Raw genomic sequence first — 18,810 nt, 5'->3', positions numbered from 1 at the left:
GAGTAAGAATCAGGAAACAATCTGACTTTCAGCTTGGCCCCCAAGTCAGACATATAAAATGAGCATTTATTTCATCTAATAGAGTTTTGTTATCTTCATTAATCAGTAAAATTTAGGGGCGGGGCATCTGATCATTAGGTAATGTGGAGTTTTCACAGTGCCCCAGTTTCATAAACTTGGCCATTTTGTTCGTTTTCACATGTAACTGGTTCAATATCTTTGTGAGATGCTTTATGAAAGTTAAAATGATTTCTATTGATCATCATTTAATGCATATTTTAATCTCACCTATGAGTGGGCTTTGAGAAGGCAAGGGCACCCCACTCCAGTACTCTTGCCTGGAAAATCCCATGGACAGAGGAGCCTGGTAGGCTGCAGTCGGTGGGGTCACTGAGGGTAGGACACGACTGAGCGACTTCCCTTGCACTTTTCACTTTCATGCATTGGAGAAGGAAATGGCAACCCACTCCAGTGTTCTTGCCTGGAGAGTCCCAGGGATGGCGGAGCCTGGTGGGCTGCCGTCTATGGGGTTGCACAGAGTCAGGCACGACTGAAGTGCCTTAGCAGCAGCAGTGCGTGGGCTAGTCTGAGAAGGTTGCCAGTGAGAGGGAAGTGCTATGTGCAAGACTACTTTCTTTTGATATACTTAAAAACTGGCAATCTAGAAAATATAGCTGAAGTTTACTGCCAGTGTAAAACTTAAACATATTTGACAAATGTTTTCATCTCACCAGGATACTGGTTATAGTGTGCTTGTTTCAAAAGAGAAAAAGTATATGTATATATTAATACACATACACATATCTACATATGTGCATATGGTTTGATGGAATGAGGGGTACTAAGTTAAAGTCACTCTTGATAAACTTTAAATCTTGATGCTTTTGCACTGGGAGTTACTTATATTCCCTCTCCTTTTGGGGAAAAGGCTCACAGTTATTAGTTATATCCCAGAAGCTGCCAACTGATGAAGAATTTTCTTCTCTTAGTAAATCTACGTGGCAAGAACCTGTGACCATGCAGCTCTCTCTCTGGGAAGTGGGGAAGGACTATTTCCAGAGCCTTTGAAGTTGTTATGCAAATAGAGCATTCATAATCCTTTTAGCAAGAATTCTTATCTTATCATTTGACTGATTTCTCTTTGGAAAAGTTTGGTAAGAAATTATTAGCCCCAGTTGCTTCCCAAGTGAATCAGTAGACTCTGCAGCTTACTGAGGTTTTGATTGGCCCCTTTTCCAGTTTTTCTCCTGCTGATACTGGCTTTCATCAAGGAAAGTGCAGTTCAGTAGTGCCTTTCCAGTCCTAAGATGTATTGTCACTCACTTGGCAGGAATCACGTGGGCTCTCTTTATCATGATTTCTTTGTCACTGTAACCAAAATTGGTGAATCCCTTGCTTCAGGGACACTGCATTGATGTGGCTTGGGATTTCTATGAACTTTTGGATGAGTGAACCAAATTTGAATGATATAGGTGAGTTTAATAAGCCCATCCTTGTTTCTTCCCAGACACAGAGACATGTGACTACGGCTGGCACAAATTTCAAGGGCAGTGCTACAAGTACTTTGCCCATCGACGGACGTGGGATGCAGCTGAACGGGAATGCCGTCTGCAGGGCGCCCATCTCACCAGCATTCTGTCTCACGAGGAGCAAATGTTTGTGAATCGTATGTACCCAACATACATGGGTTTTCATTCAATCTTGCCACCTTCTTAGTTTTTCCTGTATCTAACTGAAACAAGTAGCGTTCTCAGTTGTGACTCAACTTATTAAATCCCTCATCTGTAAAACGCTTAATATCATCTCTCCTATGTGAGTCCCCTATTTTGAGAAACATTCAACTGTAACACAGGCAGACATTTCTTGATTTGCCACCAGAAATAGTTGAAATAGCATGCTATAGGTGGAATCATATGAAATTGCTCTTTAATCATTTTTTAACTTATAGAAATGACCACCTCTTAAGTTTCCAATCTAATTCTTCCCATACTCTTTGGTCTTTGAATATGTACATATGTTGTCTAAGTTAAATAGAAAATTGCTTTCAATTATTTTTATCCCACTAGTTAAAATTAAATTATAATAGCACCCTAATGTTATTCTCTGAGCATAATTGGCTTATGGATGCTGAAAGCTAATGAAACTTATTGCCAGAGCTGTTTAATAACTTCCTAGACTATGGCAAAGAGGAGGGCAGCTAGCTTTTATGTAGAAAATACATAGATATTTTTTGCTCATGAAGCTTTGTTTGATGATCTATTTAATATGGTCTCAAGATGCCTGCTATCTTTTAGAAGTTTGATTGTTAATTTGCAATCTGGGTAGAGGTTCATTTAACTCTTCATGGTGTCTTTGCCTGTGACTCATTTCATGGTGAAAGTCATTATTTTTGAGAAAGTTTTGCAGAACTGTCCAGTCTAGGTGCTCACCATTAAAAATACTTTGAGAAGAAACATGTGGCTTCGAAAATGAGTCTAGTATGGGTTAGATCTGTCACATTTTATTGGTTCACTGAACTTTTGCCAACTGCACAGCTTAATAAAAAAAAAGTGGAAAGTTTCTATCGTGAGTAAAGATGGAAAAAACTACTTAATTGTAGTAAACTGCTAGGGAAATAATTGTCCATGTCTGATATTTTAATGTTTCATGATATTTGCAAATTAGCTTTTTAGTTTAAAACACATTGGGCAGAAGAACAAAAGATAGTTAGACCATGAAAGATTTTTATGAGCAACTAAACAGAAATTCAGCCAGGAGAGGATTCATGATTCAGTCCAAAAATAACTTTCTTTGATACATTTCATCCATAAGTGGGGAAGGTAATAAAAAGGTCTGTGTTGTTCTCCTTCTTAGGTGTGGGCCATGATTATCAGTGGATAGGTCTCAATGACAAGATGTTTGAGCATGACTTCCGTTGGACTGATGGCAGCACCCTGGTAAGTTGCTGATTAAAATGCTGCCAATTCTAGAACTTGGTACTGTGGGTTGCTGGCATTTTACTGAGACACATTAGGCTGCAGACCAGTTAAACATTTTGCTCGGTGATGTTTTCATCTAATCAATGTAATATTTCATCTACTTGGTGAAATAGACAGGGGTTAAAATAGTTTGTTCCCTGAGAACAGATCCAGCTACTAATATTGCAGTCAGGGTGGCTCTCTTAAAAGAAGAGTATATTGGATTTCCATTGAACAGGTAAACTGCACAATCAGCAGAATTGCCTCAGGTCTGTCTTTCAGATGGTTATCTTTGTTTTTACAGCTTCAAAGCAAAAAGGGAAATAATAAGTGTGACAGAAAACGTCCTTTAAAAAAAAACAAAACCTTTTCTTCTTACATAATTGCACTGGAAATCTGCTATAATAAGGCATGGCTCATTTTTATCTGAGCAAAAAATGCTCACTTTTTTTACATCTTAGAAAGGATTGTTGAATTATGATCTTATAAATTTCTTTCTATTCAAACTCTGCTGACTAATTATATGGTCTCTTAGATTTTTCCACCTCTTAAAGAAAGAAATGATTTGATAATACTGCCCACATCCTTGAGTAGGCTTCAGTAAGTTTCTTTAGTCAGGATGGGTGAAGCTGATTTGAGTCACTGCTAGTAAATGCATGAGTCTAATTCCTAAGAACTAGTTCAAGTGCAACTAGCTATAGTGGTTGTTCTGGGCTCTGGCCGCTCATTAAAATCACCTGGGGAGCGTAATTAAAAAAAAAAAAAACTGGTGTCTAGGCTTCGGCTCAAATTCATTAAAGCAAAACCTCTGGCAGCTATATTTTCTAAGGGTTCCCTGGGTGATTCTAAAATGCAGACAAAGATTTGGGATCTACTAGGCTAGACAGTTAAGTGTAAATTCAATTCTAACTTAGATAAACAAGAGGAAAACCTGAAAATAATTTTTAAACACTTTTTGTGTGTGCTTAAGTTTCATTCATTACTGCCACTCATCTGGATTTAATGAGTTTGGCAAAATGTGAAGTTCATTCTAGAACAGACGCCAAACTAATTATTGTTTTCAGAAGTTCTGCTCTGCCTGTTCAGGAAAACTTCTCTGTGCTCTCCTGGACATGCCCCTCAGTTCATCTCTGTGTCCATCATTGTACTCAGCATTTTGTACTCGTTTATTCTCCACAATAACCTGTAAGAAAGGCATTAGGTTTATTTTAATAGGAAAATGAAGGTCAGTTAGGCTAAACTTTTGCCCACAATCACAATGCTATTAAGGGGAGAAGCCATAGGCTTTCTCCTAGCTGGTACCTCCTTGACTTTAAAAAAGGTATCCCTTATCACATTTTGCCTTTGCTGCTGCTGCTGCTGCTAAGTCGCTTCAGTTGTGTCCGACTCTGTGCGACCCCATAGACGGCAGCCCACCCGGCTCCCCCGTCCCTGGGATTCTCCAGGCAAGAGCACTGGAGGAGGTTGCCATTTCCTTCCCCAATGCATGAAAGTGAAAAGTGAAAGTGAAGTCGCTCAGTCGTGTCCGACCCCCAGTGACCCCATGGACTGCAGCCTTCCAGGCTCCTCCGTCCATGGGATTTTCCAGGCGAGAGTACTGGAGTGGGGTGCCACTAGGAACCCTAAAATACCCTGGCTTGCGCTATCTCTGTCATCACACCTTATATTTAGTCAACATTGTTTGTCGTTTGTGTCAATAAGTAAGTTCTTTGGTAAGAGGCAGAGAAAGTACAGAAAGTAGTTTGTCCATAAAATAGATTCTCAGTAAGGTATAGGATTTCAGCCCTTGTATCAAGAGTCTTAGGCTTCCCTGGTGGCTCAGACAGTAACGAATCTGCCTGCCATATGGGAGACCCAGGTTCAGTCCCTGCGTTGGAAATATCCCTTGGAGAAGTGAATGGATACCCACTCCAGTGTTCTTGCCTAGAGAATTCCAAGGACAGAGAGCCTGATGGGCTACGGTCCATGAGGTTGAAAAGAGTCTGACATGACTGAGTGACTAACACTTTCACTTTTCACTTCATCAAAAGTCTCATTTTCTTCTACTTGTCCTGGGTGGATGGTATTAATGTATCTGCGGTTGTTACCTCTGTTTTCATTTTGCTGAAATGAGTAATAATTGCAGGCCGATAATTTTGTTCAGATTAATAGTGGTTCGTGTAGATGAGTTCTTATATATAAATTTTAGTTTAAGATAGACAGTATTGTTTTTATTAATGTAAGTGAACATAAAAATTAAAGATTTTTCATGTATATTACAGACAAAACTTTTTATAATTTTGTTGAAGTTTATTATGTAACATAGGCATTTTAGTAAGTTTTCCCTTGTTGAAAGTAGGCTTCATTCCTGTGGGATGAATTGGGTCTAGGCCACCCACTATGAAGTCTCCCCCTTATAAATAGCCCAGTAAAAGTGCAGGTTCCTGTGAGCTCTATTACAGAAGCTGTAATGCCAGGCACTCAGGTGACCATTTCTGGTGGGTACTTGCCTGTGCTCTGCGGACCTGGACCGTGACTTATCTCGAAGTATGCATGTTAGTTGGCTACCTCTATGCTCCTGCCCTGAGCTAGGATAGATGCATCTCGGCCGGTCGAGTATTTGTAAAGTCTGTCATTTGAAACATACTGATCTGATGGCAAGGTCCCTGACTATCTCCAGCCTGTCATTGGTCCTATAGACTGGATTTGTATATCCTCATTGTCTGTACTTTTCCATGTTACTAAATGTTTTCTCTGGTCTCTCCATGAGCAATTGAGCTCTTCAAAGACGTGGTTCTCTTGCCTGCATTTTCTTTCAGAAGGTGTGTAGAATAAGGCTCTATACTCCCTCTGAGTTTGGTCAGTGAGCTTGAGTATCGGCTTATAGCTGGCAGATTAAGTGAGGTCTGAAAAATGTCTTACGGAATTTATCTTGCCTGTCAGGTGCCATTCAGATATACTTGATTCATCAGATGTCATTATTCCACTCTTCTGAAGCAAGCCAGCTGAATTCAATGTTTTTTTTAATCTGTGTCCATTAAGTTTTAATGGACTGTACTGTGAAACATGTGTGAAAAAATAACTTACCATTTCCATAGTTTTTACTGGTCCTAAACTTGGTAAATAAGTGAGCATTGCACTTTTTCAAAGGAGAAATAATGATCTTCCTCTGATATTTTCTGGGTTTCCCTGGTGGATCAGCTGGTAAAGAATCCACCTGCAATGCAGGAGACCTGGGTTCGATCCCTGGGTTGGAAAGATCCCTTGGAGAAGGGAATGGTACCCACTCCAGTATTCTGGCCTGGAGAATTCCATGGACTGTACGGTACATGGGGTCGCAAAGAGTCAGACAAGACTGAGCAACTTTCACTCACTCTGATATTTTCAGATGAAGGTAACATAACCTAAGATAGATAACTATACCACATAAACAAAAAACTTTCCCTCAATTAATTCATATTTTCTAATGCAAACCCAAGGGTTTTGGAGAGAGCACCAAATAAATGGGGCTTAATTTGAAGAAGGCAGCAAATGAATGACATAAACAAGGTGAAGTTTATCAAAGAAATGCCGCAAGTAAATCTAGGAAAAACTCTGACAGACCCCTGGTTTCTTCTTAATTCACTCTTTGTGTAAAATAAAAGTGTGCTAAGGAGTATCCTTAACTTTGAACATTTTGGAACAGAAGAGGCCATCTGCCCAACAGTCTGTCTCCCTCCTATTCGACTGATCTCTGGCCCACTTTCTGCTTTTCTAACCACCCTTGCCTCCATCCTTCCTTTCCGAGGCAGCCTAGGTGTTTCTTAAATTCGTTTGTAGTTCTTTCTGCAGCCACCATCCCCTTAACAGATTCCATGTGTGCTCAGGCCTTGGAATAAAATAGTTCTCCTTTGTTTCGCTGTTTACTCCAAGTGTCCTGCTTTTGAAAATATCCCTAATAGTAAACTCTTCCTTGGGAAAGGCAGTATCGCTTACACTTGGGAATGGTGTTAACTTGACTGTGTGCAATTTCAAGGACTTTGTTTATATTTTAGAGTGATTTCTCCCCTCTCCCCCCACCCCCATTTTTTGTTTGAAAGGTTTATTAGAGCTTATCCTTCTTGGGAGGTAGAGCAGTATTAAAACAAAAAGAACCTTTGATATTTACCGTATATTATCTTTTGTCATTCAGTCTTACAGTTAAAACAAACAAGTTGATACTAGGTCTCAATTTCAATCATTTCTTTTCTTGAAATCATTAAACTCTGCTTCCAAAAATCTTGCAGTGTATCGCATTTAATGTGATTATGCTTTATAGCTGGATTAATTCAATTTATACGCTTATACTAAATTAATAATGTTATTTGGCCAAGTTATTTATTTTGCCTGTATTCTTCAGATTCTGATGGATTCATTCCACATTATTGGTTTATATAATAGGATGTTGCTACAATGCCAAATTCTTGCCTTTGTTGAATCTTTAAAATATTTTTTGTTATTTATTTGGAGTATTTATCCAATAAATTTCACAAAATTGTACTCATGAACAATATTTGTTCTAGCTTAACTTTTCTGATTTCTATGAAGGCTATTTTCTCTTGACACATTTCAGTTTTTATTTTGTCACTTGCTTTCCTACTAAGCAGTCACTTTTCAGTTTGTCCTTTGGTTTTCTACTCACCAGTCATTCTTTAACTTGACTATTGATTTCTCACAGCAAAATGCCTCAAGTGCTTGTTAGAAAGCCTGACAAATAACTTCCATAATGAATTACTTTCCTTGTCACCCAAGTAATGTCTTCAAAGACACTAAGTTAAACCATCCAAGTTAAATACACATTAAAGCTGGCCAACTTAAACAAACATTGCTTATCTAGCTTCTATACTATTAGCTGACTTTTAAGTTTTTTCTTTAACCTATTGTTAAATGAATGACTAGTCTGAAGTGTTTTTCCCCCAGATCTTGTTTTCCACTGCTTATGACCTTCCTCTTCCCTTGCTCTGAACTATTGTTACTCCCTTTAAAATTCTGCAAATGTCTTCCTCTTGCCTTCAGGATAAAATTCTGTCATTATTTGTGAGGCATATCACGCCCACTTACTCCACCTGCCACTTCCTAAGCTGTCTTATCTCAAAATACCCAGTTCCAGGAATAAGCCATGACATCTCACTCCTGCAGGTCTTTGCATTCATGTGCCCTCATTCTCAAAATGTTCTCACCTCTTGCCCTAAATTCACTTGATAAATGTTTGAATATTTCGCTTAGCCAAGAGTCACCTTCTTCCAGGAAACCTTCCTAGCTGGATGTGACTAAGGACTCCTCCTTTATGCTGCAGAAACCTTTGTGCACTCTTCCCATCCTACCATTGAACCTGTAGTGTTAATTTCCTGACACTGAGCTTTCTGGGGCGGAGATTAACTTTCATCCCTATTTTCTTGGCACCTAGCAGAGTGGTTGACAAAATCAGATATTTGAATGGTAATCAGTATCCATACATTGCTCAACTAACTCACTGTGTTATCTTTTGAATCCTGAAAAGACTCATTAAGTCTTTTGGCTGAATCTCCCTATGACAATTCTTGTTTATCTAAATTGTTTTATTTAAAGTTGTATCAGTGTGAAAAACATTAAACCATAAAATAGGTGGTATTTCAAACATGACGAAAAGAAAATGTTTCTGTGAATCACAAGTGTGTCGCTGAGCATAATGCATCTTACAAAAGTTATTAACTCAAAGGAAAACAGATGTTCCTCCTGGAAATGATGACAATTTTGTCCATGGTTGTCCCAAGAAAACATATAAGCCTTGGGAAGAAGAAATGGAAAGCAAACTTTTCAAAAGTTTGAGTTATATCAGGGCCAATTTTCCATGAAGTTTTGGGAAACTGACAATTACTCAGACTTTTAAAAACCGTATTATCCAAATCAAGCAAAAGGAATCTCACTCCTGAATGTTTTCAGCTTGTTTCATTTCTTATGGGTTGCTTCCCTAAGGATGACGTGGTTGCTAAGTTGGACAGGGCTTCCTTTATCCATCCGCTATCTGAGTCCATCCTTTCAAGCACAGAGGGAGCCAGACCTCAGGCAGCACTATGGAGTCACTTATGTTTCCCCACCTACATACATCCTGGCAAAATAATTTCATGACTTGCTTTTCAACTACAGATTATAGTGTGTCCATGGGCAGCAAAGTTAGGAAGATGTTGGAAACTGTTAGGTGCCTTCGTCACACCATATTTTTATAACACAACTCCCCAGTTTAAAATCAACCTGTGGCCCTCAGAGACTTAAAGCTTTCATGCTCTTACTCCCTCCTCTCTCTAACCCCCCCAGGAATAAAACTCTCAGAGAATTCTCATAGAACTCTCCCGAGGTCTGTATTGCTCCTTTCCATCGTCTTTTTGGTCAGTTCCTGCAGCCGCTCAAAACTCCCCTCTCACCACTGGGACTCCGATGCTTCAGTGGATCAGATGTGATTACTTCAAAGGAAAATGTCACCTTCGATGTCCAGAGGTTGAGGCTTGAATAGAACTGACAATCCATTTCCCTTTGAAAAAATGTTGAGGAGTTTTGGGAAAGTTTGATTTGTAAGGGAAAAACCCCTGGCTGTATACTTATACATTAAAAAGAGCACTTTTTGCATCTCTTTTATGCTTTTCCCGTCATCTCTATTTTGTCAGCCCTCAGTGTCTCTCTGTGAAAACCGCTAGCTTGTCAGCTTCCTACGAAGTAGGCACGGCCTCCTTCTCACTCTCCAGTGTCGTGTCTGGAGACAACAGACTTCCTTTTCTCTGCACTTGTCTGGTTTTAGTCAGAAAGTTCTCAAATAAGTTAGTAATTCACAAATCTATAGATGTCTTATTTTCTAGCTCTAGCTAATTAATCTTGTGCCTTTATGTTATGAGATACATTATGAAATGCTTATTGATATCCTTTTTGTGCTTAAAAAAAATGCTATGGGAATAACATTCTGGAAGATATCTGAATTTTGCTTTTTTTTTTTTTTTAAAAAACATGGTCGAGCATTAGCAAACTGGCCCTCCTAGAATTTGGAATACTCACTTGCCCTCCTGGTCATGATGCAGAAAAAAAGCCAAATTGGTTGTGGATTTGACTTTAAATCCAGAGTCCCCTTTTCTTCTTTCATGAATAAACACCTCAGTCTGCCATGCAAAGTATGGTGAGGAAAAAAAAAAAACAGCTTTTAAAAAGGTAGAAACAATAAAGAAATGGCCTTTAATCCAGGAAGAGACACTTAAAAGGGACAGAGAAAAAGAGTAACAAATTGCAGGCCATAAACCATTATTTTTTTTTCTGCAGGAATGTACCATTATTACCCTTTTATAAACACAAAGGTTCGTATCCTCCTCCCCCTCCCAGATGTCTTGGACATTGAAAAGAGAATCAAGAGAATTAACTAACTGTGTCTTCCAAGTTTGTTTGTAGGTCTGTAGGTTTGAAGGGATTGAGAATGATTTGGCAGAAAACGATGCAAAACACAACCCCCAAGCCAAAACTTTCAGTTTTACTTTTTCTACCTGAAAATCTTAGAAGACTTCCTGTCAAGTGTTTGCAGATGGATGGATGTTGGCTGTGCTGTGGTTTCAGCTCCAAGTCAAATGCTACTTCCCTGTGAGCAAGTCACACTGCATATCAACATTAATTTAATTATGTTAAATCTCACAGGCTTCATCACATTATCCTAAAAGCCAAGGAAAATGTATGTTGTTTCCTCTTCCTTTCACACATTGCCCATGAGTAGAAGAATTTTCAGTTTCTTGTCCAAAAGACCACTGAACTCTTAGTGAAAATTTTTGCTTGTGTTGCAGTTCAGTTTGATTTGAAACCAAGAATTGATTCTTCTGATTCTACACCTGAGATAGATCGAGCAATATTGTAGTTGTAGAAAACAAAACCCTCATCTCCGCCTTTCCCTTCCTTGAGTACAGCTGGTTTGTTACAGGCAAACAGCTGGAAGAACCATATTTACCCTCCATCAGATCATCACTTCATAGCTGACACAATTCCCCTTAAAAAAAGAAGAATCGATCAATGCGGTAGTTTCTTCTCCCAGAGGCTTTTCCAACAGTGCTCTGTGAAACTTGAAAATCACACACGGTTATTTAAATTTAATTGCTAATTAGTTTAAGGCAATGCATAACCAAGAAAAAGGCCAAGAAAATGTTGAATGGATTTGGCAGTTTCACGTTGCATTTGGATCATTAGCACTTCCTGACTGAAGACCTGTACAAACAAACTTGGGGCGAAGGAACCCACTGGCATCATTCATGGTGGGGATTAAACGCAAGTGGCTTATGGGGCTGTGCCTGGGGCCCTGTCTCCCAAGTGCTCTCATAGTGGGAGGAACTCACATCCTTTGGAAACTGCTGTTGATAATTACTACTTTGTAGGGCAGTGAGCTCACGCTATTACACAAGATTAGCGCTGTGCTCCAAAGCTGGCAGATCATCTCTCCCGCACAGAGACTTGCCAGCTAGGAAAATAATGGGCATATTGCCACTTTAACAACTATCAGGAGACCCCAAGTTAGTTTTTTTTCCCTTCGACGTATTCATGTTTGCAGGATCCGACTCCAGGCTGCCAGCCTAGGGCAGGGACACCAAAACAAACGTCTCTTTCTCCTTTAAAACAAAGCTGCTCTTTTCCTTTTGGTAGTTGGACTAAAAGACAACAGCAAAACCATAACCTCCTTTAAAACATAAATAAACAAGGACTGAGACCAGAGTAACCTGAGGCAAGTACCAGGATCAGAAGAGAGTATATCTCTACCTCGAAGTGAGGTCATGTGCCCCGACAATTTAAATAAAACAAAATTAAATACAACCGCCCCCCTTCCCCCCATGCCGCAGACTGCAAACAAATGCCTATTGTGACCAGAGCCATCTAGGGGAGAAAGGCATTTTAAAGTTACCAAATGTTTTGATTTCTCTAATAAGTAGTCCTCCTAAGCTCCTGGCAGATAACCATTTGACCTCTGTTCTGAAAGGTGGAGAGTTGGGGGCGGAGGTAAACCCAGAGTGGTTTATCTGAGTCCTTCATTTAGTTCGAAGGTGGTTTCTTATCAGCATATGTTTGGGTAAGCAATCCTCTAGGGTGGGTGTTTTTTCTCTTTGGAGTTTGCTTTTGTCCTTGTATCCTTGGGTGGTTATCTGCCCACCCCTGGCATCCTGGCATCGTCTGCAATTGACCATGGGAAGAGCAGCAGTGGTCCCGGTTCCAGGTGATAAAAGGAGTGTGGACACAGAGAAGCCAGCTTTTAGTACAAGGGTCATGCTTTTATAACTAATCTACAGAAGTTTTTAGTTAAAAACAAACTAAATCACACGAAGACGTTAACTTGTGTGCATATTGTTGTTCAATAGCTAAGCCATATCCCTGCTCCATGGACTACAGCAAGCCAAGCTTCCCTGTCCTTCACTGTCTCTTGGAGCTTACTCAAACCCATGTCCATTGAGCTGGTGATGCCATCCAACCATCTCATCCTCTGTCTCCCTTTTCTCCTCTTACCCTCATTCGGCTTTTCACATCAGGTGGCCACAGTATTAGAGCTTCAGCATCAGTCCCTCCAATGAATATTCAGGACTGATTTCCTTTAGGATTGACTGGTTTGATCTTGCAGTCCAGGGGACTCTCAAGAGTCTTCTCCAGCACTACATCGAAAGCATCAGTTCTTCAGTGTTCAGCATTCTTTATGGTCCAACTCTCACGTCCACACGTGACTGCTGGAAAAACCATAGCTTTGACTATCCAGACCTTTGTTGACAAAGTGATGTCTCTGCTTTTTAATACTCTGTGTAGGTTTGTCATAGCTTTTCTTCCAAGGAGCAAATTGTCTTTTAATTTTGTGGCTGTAGTCATGGTCTGCAGTGATTTTGGAGCCCAAGAAATTAAAATCTGTCACCATTTCTACTTTTTCTTCATCTATTTGCCATGAAGTGATGGAATCAGATGCCATGATCTTAGTTTTTTGAATATTGAGTTTTAAGCCAACCTTTTCACTCTCCCCTATAGGTGCTTATTTTTGATCTGCCTCGTTCTAAGGATTTTAGGTGGCTATTATAGATTTCGCTTGTTTCTGATGCAGTTTCACCATTGATGTAAGTCATCTGATAATTTTAAAAGGCCAAATAGTAAAAATAAACTATTGTAGTTGAATGTTTTTGTCAAGTAGAAAGTTTAGATTATAGCTACATTGGCCTGTAGCCAAATAGAATGTAATGGGATTGGTACTTACTGTTTAGTTGAGGTCTATTTTTTAGAAAAGTGTTCTCTTCTTACTTTTCCTCACAAAACTGAAAGGACATAACACAGATAATTTTAATCTTTTTTTTTTTTTTCCCGTATAGAGTAAATAATCATAGTTTTGGGGGGATTCTACATTGTTTTAACTGTGACTTAGTTGGTAATTCAAAATATAATGATGGATGGATATCACCACCTAGTGGCCAGATAGTATTTTCATTTCAAAACTTCATATTTCCAGAACTGCACTTAGGTTCCTGCAGGAGTAATATTCTCTGTGAGTTAAGTCCCTATAGCTTTAGGTTTTAAAATTCTAGTATGAATTGCATTATATTGTGAACTTGAAAGTTACATGTGATATGAGATGATTTTTCAAATACAATTGAAGCTAACACATGAAGTCACATGCTTAGTGAAATCCTAGCAACTGAGGCAAATATTAGGACCAGTCTTTCCCGTATCTTCACTTTATACACAGTAATAATAGTGGAAAGTTTTCCTTGGCTGGTTCCCTTGGCGTGTGAACCTACAGGATATTTTTGGTTTTCTTATGAAAATTTTTTTACAGTGAATTAAATCAGCAGTGTTTGGGGAAAGGGAGACTAGGTAGAAAGTAGAGACTGGATTGTTCATGGGAAAAAAAAAACTCCAAATTATAACTTGAAGCCTTAATAAATTCTCCCAACAATTACAATAATATATTATATCATAGAATGACTTTACTGGACAAATGTCAAGAGTGGTTTTTATCAATGGAATGTATGTGATTAATTGTTTAAACATACTTGGCAAAAGCCAAAGTAGTTCTAAAACACAAAGCCATTAAGATAATGTAAATTCCAGTGAATTTTAAAGAATAAATGATTCAGTCTAACTCAATCGAAGCTGAAAAACTGTAGATAAATATGTGTGTGGGTCCAAGGTCAGTGACAGAGGAGGCCCTTGGCAGATGCAGATTCAAGATTTGCAGTTCAGATATACATGAGAGATTTTGGGCTCCAAAATCACTGCAGATGGTAACTGCAGCCATGAAATTAAAAGACGCTTACTCCTTGGAAGAAAAGTAATGAACAACCTAGGCAGCATATTAAAAAGCAGAGACATTACTTTGCCAACAAAGGCCTGTCTAGTCAAAGCTATGGTTTTCCAGTAGTCATGTATGGATGTGAAAGATTATAAAGAAAGCTGAGGGCCAAAGAATTGATGCTTTTGAACTGTGATGTTGGAGAAGACTCTTGAGAGCCCCTTGGACTGCAAGGAGATCCAACCAGTCCATCCTAAAGGAAATTAGTCCTGACTGTTCATTAAAAGGACTGATGCTGAAGCTGAAATTCCAATACTTTGGCCACCTAATGTGAAGAACTGGCTCATTTGAAAATACCGTGATGCTGGGAAAGATTGAAGATGGGAGGAGAAAGGGACAACAGAGGATGAGATGGTTGGATGGCATCACCGACTCAATGGGCGTGAGTTTGAGTAAACTCTGGGAGTCGGTGATGAACAGGGAGGCCTGGCATGCTGCGGTTCATGGGGTTGCAAAGAGTAGGACGTGACTGAGTGACTGAACTGAACTGATGATATGAGAGAGCCTCAAGATCCATGACATGAAAGTTTGTACTTTTTGCTCAAGCACAAATTCACACTCTACCCAAGGACTAGTGTGTAAAGATTGTTTAGTTAGCTAACAAGTTTGTCCAAAGGACAGCTCTGTTTTCCCATCTCAAGGAGTCTGCTGCTGTTAATTCTGCTAGTCATTTTAACCATTTTGGAATTTCTCTATCATCTTTACAGTGGGAACCTATCCACTGCACAGGTCTGCATGAACATGGGCACTCCCAAAGGTCTAGCCTAGATATTGCCTTCCCTGAGGCCAAGAAATACTGTACTTATAGGGGTGAATATGTGTGTGTGTGTGTGTGTGTGAGAGAGAGAGAGAGATGGTAGTAAATGTCAAATTTGTGTCACAGAAAGATGAACTTTAATTTAATTTAGTGTGTGAAAAAATTTTTTTTATTTCATTAGAGAAGAAAAGAAACCAAGAGATTCTAAACAGAGTGTCTGATCCTTGAGCAGAACTAATTTGTTTCCATTGATTGTTCTTTGTGGTTAGTTGACCAAATTAAAAAATCATAAAATCTCAATGAAAAGAATTTGAAATGGGTCAAATATTATGGAGAAGGGCTAGTTATCAACCAAGTTTTGATAAGGTCCATTGCTTTGAAAATGTCTTAGCTTTAAGATTCGGAGAAAAGGGATTTAAAAACAAAGCTCTTTCATATTCCAGGAATTCTTTCTCTACTAGAGGTTGAAGCATGACCTTGTTATCTTCAGGGTCTTGATTTTTGAATTGGCATTATCCTTTAAAGATAAAAGATTTCCTAGACAAAGTCTTCTCTAGTGGCTCAGATAGTAAAGAATCTGCCTGCAGTGCAGGAGATCTGGGTTCAATCCTTGGGTTGGGAAGATCCACTAGAGAAGGAAATGGCAACCCACTCCAGTATTCTTGCCTGGAAAATTCCATGGACAGAAGAGCCTGGTGGGCTAAAAACAAAGACTGTTTTGGAATGTTGCATGTGAGGATGAGAGTAAGTCATTCCACAGTTCAAGAAACTTCCTTGATCCAGCCTTTTCTTTTCACCATCCAGCTGCTTGCCTATTTCCTCATAAATTGATCTGTTTATATATGTATCATATAAAGGACCAGCTGGGACGTGCCTATCACAGAAGTTACTGACTAATACTGGATGGTATGTTTCCTTTCTTGAGCGGAAAGCAGTGCTCAAAGCTGAACCAAGCTAACTCCTTCTGTAAAGCAAAGCAAAATACCTGATATATTTCTAAACCTTTTCTATTAATGAAATAATGCTTTTTGAAAAATTGAAGTATAGTGGATACACAACATTGTGTTAGTTTCAGGTATATAGCAAAGTAATTCAGTTATATGTATGTGTGTGTGTATTCTTTTCCATTATAGGTTCTTATAAGATATTTAATGTGGTTCCCTGTGCTATATACAGTAGGTCTTTCTTGCTGTTTATCTATTTTAGTTATAGTAGTGTATATCTTTTAATCCTAAAGTCCTAATTTATTCCTCTCTACCTTTTCCCTTGAGTAGCCATAAGTTTCCCTTCTGTGTTTGTGAGTCTATGAAATTATGCTTTTTAACCTTAGAAAAAAGACAGTGACCTATCTTTACTTAAGGAAAAAGTCAATTACTTACATTACAGTTTTATCTTCAGTTTATTTTGTTCATGCTCGTGATGCTAGTTATCTGCTGAGATTTCAGGGCCATTGATCGTGGTGGTATTTTATTTTTTCTAATTTTATTTTTACTTTATTTTACTTTACAATACTGTATTGGTTTTGCCATACATTGACATGATTCGGCCACGGGTGTATACAAGCTCCCAATCCTGAATCCCCCTCCCACCTCCCACCCCATATCATCTCTCTGGATCATCCCCATGCACCAGCCCCAAGCATCCTGTATCCTGTATCGAACATAGACTGGCACTTCGTTTCCTACATGATAGTATACATGTTTCAATGCCATTCTCCCATATCATCCCACCCTCTCCCTCTCCCTCAGAGTCCAAAAGTCCGTTCTATACATCTGTGTCTCTTTTGCTGTCTTGCATACAGGGTCATCATTACCATCTTTCTAAATTCTGTATATATGTGTCAGTATACTGTATTGGTGTTTTTCTTTCTGGCTTACTTCACTCTGTATAATCGGCTCGAGTTTCATCCATCTTATTAGAACTGACTCAAATGTATTCATTTTTAATGACTGAGTAATACTCCATTGTGTATATGTACCACAGCTTTCTTATCCATTCATCTGCTGATGTGGAGAAAAGGGAACCCTCTTACACTGTTGGTGGGAATGCAAACTAGTACAGCCACTATGGAAAACAATGTGGAGATTCCTTAAAAAATTGCAAATAGAGCTGCCTTATGACCCAGCAATCCCACTGCTGGGCATACACACCAAGGAAACCAGAATTGAAAGAGACACATGTACCCCAATGTTCATTGCAGCACTGTTTATAATAGCCAGGACATGGAAACAACCTAGATGTCCATCAGCAGATGAATGGTGGTGTGTATTTTAAAGGTAAAAGTCGGCTGATATCTTTGAATGACAGTTCAGACTCCAAGACACTATGCAATCAGAGTCACCTTGAAAGGATGTAAACCCTGACTGAATTTAGTAGGTTGCTGATAACTTTCAAAAGCAGAGACTCTACCCCCATCCCAAAACACAATACATACATTTTCCTTTCCAGTATGTTGAGTGAATCAAGATGGAAACTTTCAAAGAGCTGAGGAGGAGAGAATAACTCTTCAGCCACTCTGCTTGAGAGAACTAAGTCAAGTTTGTCTTAGATCTGTGGAACTGAATTCACTCTCCAAGGGTGGAAATATTTGCAGGGAAGGGAGTTCCATGTGCTCCAGGAGACCTGCAGGGTAATTCTCTGCTTTTATGTTCATTTAAGACAGGAATAAAATTTTGACAGTAAGATACAGATTATTTGGAAACAAATAATCTAAGCATTTGTACAATTTGATAGATTGTGGTGAATAACTTCAATCAATATTAGGATTGATTCAGAACGAATTCTCTGGTTGTGGAGACAATTTTCATTTGAGAGAATGGTATGTAATGGTTGGATTTGGGCCAGGATTTTTAGAATCATTTTATGTTTTTGGCAGCTAACTTGCTTAAATCTGATTGGGGGGAAAAGAAAGAGAAAACAGTAACTGAAAAGTTAATCAATTAAATTTAATTGAAATGGTTGTCTTTGGGGGGCACTTTTCTTTTTGTACAGATATGTAGAGGTGATCATTTATTTAGGACTCTAACTTTTCATACAGTATAGAGCATTAAGCAGTTCATACAAGGTTTAAATAATTATCTGTTATAAAATACAAGTCTATTACAGAACATTAAAAAAGTTTACATCTGATCTGACTTTCCATCAACTGTGTGACTTTTATGTCATAATTTCCTCTGCCATCAGAAGAGAACAAAAATGCAAAGTAATGTAGGGGTCTCTTTTCAGACACAATATTGATCTAATTCTGGTCTGTAGGGGAAAGAACAAGAGTTCAAGGTTTAGAATGGTGAACATGAGTCTCTCAGACAGAAACAGGCTGAGGTCTGGTCAGCATTTATTTCTGTTAGCGATGTTAAGATGAATTCTCCCCAAACAATACTGGTGTTTTGGGATAATTCTTAGTTTGTCCATCCAGTCCTAGAAGAGGGTCAACTGGGCTGGATCACCCAGGAGGTTGGCTTATAATCCTAGTGAGGAAAAGATAATCCAGATGAAAGTAGAGAATTTTTCTCTGCTTGATCCAGGAGTCTGCACTCCTGTATGTATGAGACACGGTCTATATGAACAAGGCTCGGTTACATTCTTATAACTCAGAACTGATTTCTTCACATTTAGCTTTAGTGAAAAAAAAAATACATTATTAAACCTAAAATCAATGATTTATTTTTCCTACTCTTTCTCCCTACAAATGATATTAAATAAGGCTATAAAGAATTCAGAAGGATACAAAGAAAGTTGTTCAGAAAACTGGAGTTTCCTTTGCTAAGTCAGTTTGGCAGTAACATGGAGCA

At 38.8% G+C, this 18,810-nt stretch overlaps 1 protein-coding gene across 2 annotated transcripts in view; it reads left to right on the top strand.

The window, feature by feature from the left end:
- VCAN (versican) overlaps positions 1–18,810 on the top strand; it is a 118,870-nt gene that overhangs the window by 86,554 nt on the left and 13,506 nt on the right. For both annotated transcript variants that reach the window (XM_040239420.1, XM_040239421.1), the window contains 2 exons: positions 1,508–1,666; positions 2,854–2,936. In XM_040239420.1, the coding sequence (XP_040095354.1) occupies positions 1,508–1,666; positions 2,854–2,936 (242 nt within the window). The remainder of the gene's footprint in view (positions 1–1,507; positions 1,667–2,853; positions 2,937–18,810) is intronic.

The sequence above is a fragment of the Oryx dammah genome, unplaced genomic scaffold (assembly GCF_014754425.2).
Source record: "Oryx dammah isolate SB20612 unplaced genomic scaffold, SCBI_Odam_1.1 HiC_scaffold_5, whole genome shotgun sequence".
NCBI lineage: Eukaryota > Metazoa > Chordata > Mammalia > Artiodactyla > Bovidae > Oryx > Oryx dammah.
This window is presented reverse-complemented; position numbering and strand designations above follow the sequence as displayed.